Source organism: Etheostoma cragini, chromosome 15 (assembly GCF_013103735.1).
Source record: "Etheostoma cragini isolate CJK2018 chromosome 15, CSU_Ecrag_1.0, whole genome shotgun sequence".
NCBI classification, from domain to species: Eukaryota; Metazoa; Chordata; class Actinopteri; order Perciformes; family Percidae; genus Etheostoma; species Etheostoma cragini.
This window is the reverse complement of record NC_048421.1, coordinates 11,865,305-11,871,961: the sequence shown is the minus strand read 5'-3', so window position 1 is coordinate 11,871,961 and position 6,657 is coordinate 11,865,305. Positions and strand designations below refer to the sequence as shown.

Sequence of the window (6,657 nt, the reverse complement as noted above, 5' to 3'; positions counted from 1 at the left end):
TCAGCACAAGCAATGAAGCACTGGCTAGGGATGTGGAAAAATATAATCAGTGACAGTGTCTGATTTCCCCAATTGACTTATGTTATTATACAGAGTAAAGCTAAGATTTGAGATTGTATAGTTCTTTCCTTGAATACAATATTAAATGTATCAGTTTAACTTTAATTCACTGGTGTAAAGTACCTAAGTAAATTTAGCTAAAAACTGACTCAAGTTTTTCATCTGGTTTTATTATTTCTTAATGTTCTAGGCCCAAAAATGTAAAATCATAAAATGTTTCACCTCAAAAAACGCAAATATCAGAGAAAGGTCAAATAAAAAAATAAAAGACTACACATTTGTATCTGAACCTAATTTGGTCTTGTTTTCTCAGATTTACCCTGTAAACCTTTGGAGGGGCCTGACCCCTCAGCTGGGACCCAGTAGACTGTATATACTGCATATTTGTACGTGTCCTGCATACAAAGTAGTTTACACTAGCTCTATCTTGACCAGCTACAACAGTAAAATGCTACACATTGATGAAAGAGTATCAATCTAAAAATGTCATTTACAGTACTACAATATGTTAAAGGGACAGTCTTTTACTACACAAGTTCTTTTACTTTTCTTACTTTAATTACATTTAGCAGTATGTACTTGTATACTTGTACTAGTAAGATTTTTAATGAAGCACTTTTACTGATTATCACCCACAGCAGCCACAGCCACTTGTCCACCACCCTGGCAACAAACCAGAGGATCTGTTACTTTTGGAAGGATCATCAACATGTGAGTATAAGATTGTTGAGATGAGATTGATAGTGCCCTCCTAGGCAGGTCTCAGAAAAACATAACATGGTTAAATATCTTAATTTAAAGTTGGTGTATAAACTGTGTCTGGAAATTTATGTCATGAAGTGGTTCAGAAATGATAGTGATCACGTACATGTGAAAACCACATTTACAGTAGTAAAGGCTTAAACATGGTTCCCAGTTGTGTCATACCAATGAGCTCTGGGACTTATGTAACAGTCATATCTGTGGTCATAGTCAAGCAAATCAAACTGAGTCATAAGGTAGTGTTGGTAACAGAGTGGTTATCCTGCACTGCTATTCTCTCAACAGCATTAAACCACATTAGATGAAACACTGACTGTATGTCAGCAGCAATCTTATAACTCAAATCTGACAACATTTCTGCTAGAAGTTCATTCACGTTTGGCATCTCTGCACTTTACTAAAAGTAAAGAATTTAAAGAGAAGAGAAAACAGGAACAGGAAAGAATATTGGAGCAGGATTTGTTCTCTGGAGCATGTATGTGTTTTCAGTAGCTAACAATTCCAAATTAACAACCAACACTTTATTTCATACCTTGTACCACATTGGTTGCCTTCAGTATTCAGTGTTTGTATGGAAAGTCATGAAAAAGTAAAAGTATACTGTGTTGAATAAAGTGATTTGAAATCATAGTACAGTCTGTTAAAAAAGTAATAAAAAGGTCATAGTTTAGTATGTCGAAAAAAGGGATAAAAAAGTCCTAGTATAGAATGTTGAAAAATGCTATCATATAGCATGTCAAAACGTGATAAAGATCTCATAGTATGGCATGTCAGAAAAACGGGATAAAAAATTCATATTATATTATGTCAAAAAAGTCATGGTATAGCATGCCAAAGAGTTTATAAAAAAGTAATAGTACAGTATGTCAAAAAAAGTCACAATATAGTATATCAAATTAAGTCATAAAATAGTCATAGTTTCATAGTTTGATTCACAAGTCAAAGTATAGTATGTTGAAAAGTCAGTATAGAGTATGTCAAAAAAATGATAAAAAAGTAGAAGTAGATTGTTTTGAATAAAGTGATAAAAAAGACATAGTACAGCATGTGGAAAAATGTGGAAAAGAGTAATGGTGTAGTATGTTGAAAAAACTCACAATATAGCATGTTAAAATAAGTCAGAAAATGATCAGAGTATAGTATGTTGAAACAAGTGTTAAGAAAGTCATAGTACAGTATGTTGAAATGAGTCATAAAATAGTCACAGTATAGTATTTCCAAAAAAGTCATAGTATAGTGTGTCAAAATGATGATATCATCATACGATATCATATCTTCACTGCAGCTGTTCCATAAAGTAACTCCTTTAGTTGTGATGCAGTGATATTTAGCATTTGTTCTTATAAGTTTTTTTGTATGCAAATGTTCCTCTTAAATTATGTTTGCTCTCTCTTATTTGAAACACCCCTGTGACACTGTTCTATAGTTGATTATTTATTTTGTACATTGTTTGTGCAGTTTTAAAGTCAACAATATCTCTGAATTTTAGTGCTTTAAATTTAATAAACAGTGGATTAGTTGGTGCTCTGTATGTGGTTTTATTTAGAATTCTTAAGGCTCTCTTTTGAAGAATTAATAAGGGTTCAGTGTTCGTTTTGTCAGTGTTTCCCCATACTTTCAAATAGTAAGTAATGTATATGGAAGTATAAAGTAACAATACTGCGTAGACAATGAGCGTTGATTTAATAAACAATTGGTTTTGTACAGTATAGCAATTGTTTTGGATATTTTACCATTAATGTAGTGTATAATTTTTTGTCAAATATTACTCCCAGAAATTTAAGTTCTTTTACTCTTTCAATCTTACATCATTTGTCATTAGTTTTTTGTGTAAAGTTGTGGCACGATCACCAAAAATTATAAATTTAGTTTTACTTAAGTTCAGTGTTAGTTTATTAACATCAAACCAGCTCTTCACCTTTTTGAATTCATGTTCTGCTGTATCCAAATTTTCCACAGAACAAATTAAATTAGTATTGTCAGCAAATCAAATGGTTGTCAGTGTTTTTGACACCTCCCATACAGTATTTATATACAAGTTAAACAACAATGGTCCCAACACTGACCCCTGGGGGTCCCTACAGGTGATTTTCTTTACCTTTGATTTATGGTTTTGCAATTCAACATATTGTGTTCTGTTCTGTAAGTAGCTATTTAACCATGAAAGTGCAGTCCCCCTTATTCCATATTTGTGTAATTTTGTGATGAGGAAATTGTGGTCTAGTGTATCAAATGCCTTCTTAAGATCCAAGAAAATCCCCACTGCATATTTTTTTTGTTCTATTGCTGTTGATATTTCTTCTACAAATTAAATAATTGGATGTGAAGTTGTCCTATTAGCCCTGAACCCATATTTCTGATCACAAAGAATATCATGTTTAGTAATGAAGCTATCAATCCTTGTAGAAAATATTTTTTATAGTAGTTTTAAGAATTGGGAGAGCAATGAAACAGGTTTGTAGTTTGAAAGGGTGTGTTTTTCACCAGCCTTGTATATGTTTATCACCTTTGCCATTTTCATTTTATCTGGAAAGACTCCAGTTTTCAGAGATTGATTACAAACATGCGTTAGAGGTTTGACAACACAGCCAATAATACCTTTGGACCATAAACATGTCAATACCAGTCCAGTCAGTGGACTTTTTACTCTCAAATTTGTTAATGATCTCAATAAAAAAAATGTCATCACTTTCCTTAACAAACATAGATTAATTCATATTTACATTCTTGCTCAACACATCATTCATACTACCAGTCTTTGTAAACACCCCAGCTAAACCTGGACCAACTCCCACAAAACAATCATTAAATTCATTTGCAGCTAAGTTCACATCCTTAACCTCCATATTGTTTTTTTGTCAGGAAATGGTTAGTGTCTACTTTTTTGCCTTTATTATCCTTGATAATTTCATTCAGGACCTTCCAGTTGTTTCTCATTTTACTTCTGTTGTCCTCTGGTAATTTACTATAATATTTCTTTGTATTGCTTCTCATGATTCTGGTCAGTTTGTTTTTGTATATCTTGTATTTATTTTCTGCTTCTTTTGTCCTCTTCTTTAAAAACTATTTACATGATACATGACTGTGTAATATCTTGATGTTAATAAAATCTGATTTTTGTTAAATAGGAATGACAGACTTCATACACAACAAACGTCAGTGTCAAAACTTTTTTTTAAGAAGCAAAGCACAAAATACAAGGCATCTTTCAAAGTTAAGACTTTGTCTGGACTAAAGGTATGGAATGCAACAAAACGTTTAAAAAGTATTAATAAGAAACTGTTCCAAATAACATCAATTTTTGGCATGATTAATGTTTTTTAGTTTGTTTTTAACATATCTTCTTACAGTAATGGTGATCATTTAAAATGAAATGGATACTCTCACTTGCTTTAACAAAATCAATTTACATATTTAAGTAACCAAGTTTACTATAATTGTAAAAAAGTTTTTTTCTTTGTAGCCTTTTGTGCACCAACTCCTTTTCCTATATTGTTCATATGGGTGTGCACCTCATGTCTATGGTTGAATGCATTTTTGAATGGGAACAAACTGCAGGGATTTGGTATTCTGCAGGTACAAAATAGGTATCACGGGAACTGTGTTAACAAAAGGTACAATAGAACTTCTCTTGTGACATGACTCTTAGATTTCATGTCCATCCTTTCTCTCCAAGCCTGGTTTTTTCTATTTATGACCACTCTGGGTCAACAGGCCATACTGTACAATGTGGTGGTAAAAACAACATTGCACGGGAACATGGGAAGTATTTTGCTCCTTTACTGACAATTCTATTTGGTACTTTACTTTGGGTAGCCACTCTATTCAGTACACTTGCACAATGTAATGCAATCCAATGCATCAATTCTGCCATAAATTTTACCTTTACAAAGTATACAATTTTCAGTTTTTGTTGAGATTGTCAACAAAAAAACATTTTCACACATTTACAATACAGAAGAACATCCAAAACATCTCTCAGTGTGATGCAAGATTTTTAGTACAACACTGCCATTAACTATGACGTCAATGGTCAAAGTTCACGCATTTTACCTATTCTTTAAAAAGGACATTTGTTAATTTCAAGGTTTCTTTGTTTTATTTATCATAAATGATATGAGAGATTGGACTTTTAGGCATGAATAAGAGAATCTACATCATACTGAGACCTGCCAGATTACACTTCTCTGTCTGTCTCAACCAAAACTGAGCATTGAAAGTTGCTCATTTGGTTTGTATGTTTAAGGTTACAAAATATGTCAATAACACAGGCAAACGTGTCTGTTTGTTTCTTTCACAATTCCTCCCAGTTTCTGGTTTGTGTGATACTCCATTGGCTGGTTTGTGTTGTGGGTTCAGGGAGTGGCCAGTTTTCCTTTTATAAGCAGAGTTGGAATGAATTCTTGCTTTGGACCAGACTGCAAAGATCTGATTTTTGAAAGCACAGAACACTCTGCCACGATGTAAGTACTTTTTACTCTCCAGGTTGTCTCAGATGTAAATCCTTGTATAGGAATTTCTTGGTGCATGAACTAAGCTTAAGTTCTGTGTGGAAACTGTTCTCTTTTTTACTGGATGAACAAAATTGGCTTGTTAAGTCACACTCTACTCTATATGTTTGTGCTTCAGGATTTATCTATCAGGGCTTGTTGGCTTTCTATTGGTGCTAACAGCTGAGGCCAGAATTGGGTAAGATACCTCAATTTAATCCCACATTTTTAGTAGCTGCATTTAACCAAAATTGTGTTGAACCAAAAAAACAACACTGATACAATAGAAATACTTATGAGTATACTAACAGAAATATAATAGAAAACTTATTGAAAACACTAACACTGTTACCTCACAGACCAAATTAAAAGGTAGTATATCAGCTCATGAATGGGATTCTTGTGGAATTTGAAGACATTAACTATTTGTAACCAGACTGAGGCAAATATGATGGTTACAATGATCTTGTATACCTTATAAATAGAGTATGTCTTTATCTTTGCTTTTTTTTTAAATAGTTTCCTTTATAATTACACAGAAACTCATCTCACTTGCAGTTCTGTACTGACACAGAACAGTGCCTGCTATTTGATCTGATTTGCAAGACTGACAACTATGAGGTAAGTGTGTCTGAGCAAGAGAGAAACTTTTTCACATTTGAAGAGCAAGAAACCTTCAAAATACCCTCTTCTTCGTTTTTAATCATGTCTCTAAGGTCCGTCACTATGACTCGGTGAAATGGGTTTCAACTGAAGAGAATTCCTCATTCATGGAGATTGCAACAATGAGAGCATTCAAACGACTGTTTAACTATATTACTGGTGCCAACGAGAATGGTAAGTTATTTAATTTTGTTTTATTTAACTTTTTTTGAAAGATGTAGTTTCAAAAAATTGGACCTGATTCAGTTTGTCAGTTTGCACGGAACTTAATGATTTAAAACCATTTTTTCAGCCTTTGGTTAAATTTCTTGTACAGCTAAAATTAAAACCCAACAATACACATGTAATTACTGTATTTAGTTGTGATCAGAGAGCAGAAATGGTTTGGCTCGTTTTATTGGCTATTCAAGCCAAAACATTGTTATGCTTGTGGTGCATTTCCTAATTGTGACATTTCTTAAAAGGAAAAAGAAAACAAACTTTATATTGTATATTGTAAGTATTTCATAATGTTTACATTCAGGAAAGAAAATTAAAATGACAGCGCCTGTTCTTATAAAAATTTTCGAGAACAAGTCATTTTGGCAAACGGGTACCTACACACTGAGTTTCTTGCTGCCATCTGAAGAGCAGACAAATCCGCCTAAACCTAGTGATAATAAGGTAAGATTATTTGAAAAAC

General features: G+C 32.9%; 1 protein-coding gene across 2 annotated transcripts in view; it reads left to right on the top strand.

Annotated features, from left to right (window-relative positions):
- soul5 (heme-binding protein soul5) overlaps positions 1–6,657 on the top strand; it is an 11,364-nt gene that overhangs the window by 3,947 nt on the left and 760 nt on the right. Inside the window, exons 2-6 of one of the 2 annotated variants that reach the window (XM_034893180.1) lie at positions 5,182–5,285; positions 5,452–5,511; positions 5,852–5,933; positions 6,029–6,149; positions 6,499–6,638. The exons of the other annotated variant lie outside the window; for it this stretch is intronic. Of the exons in view, the coding sequence (XP_034749071.1) occupies positions 5,182–5,285; positions 5,452–5,511; positions 5,852–5,933; positions 6,029–6,149; positions 6,499–6,638 (507 nt within the window). The remainder of the gene's footprint in view (positions 1–5,181; positions 5,286–5,451; positions 5,512–5,851; positions 5,934–6,028; positions 6,150–6,498; positions 6,639–6,657) is intronic. 2 annotated transcript variants of the gene reach the window in all.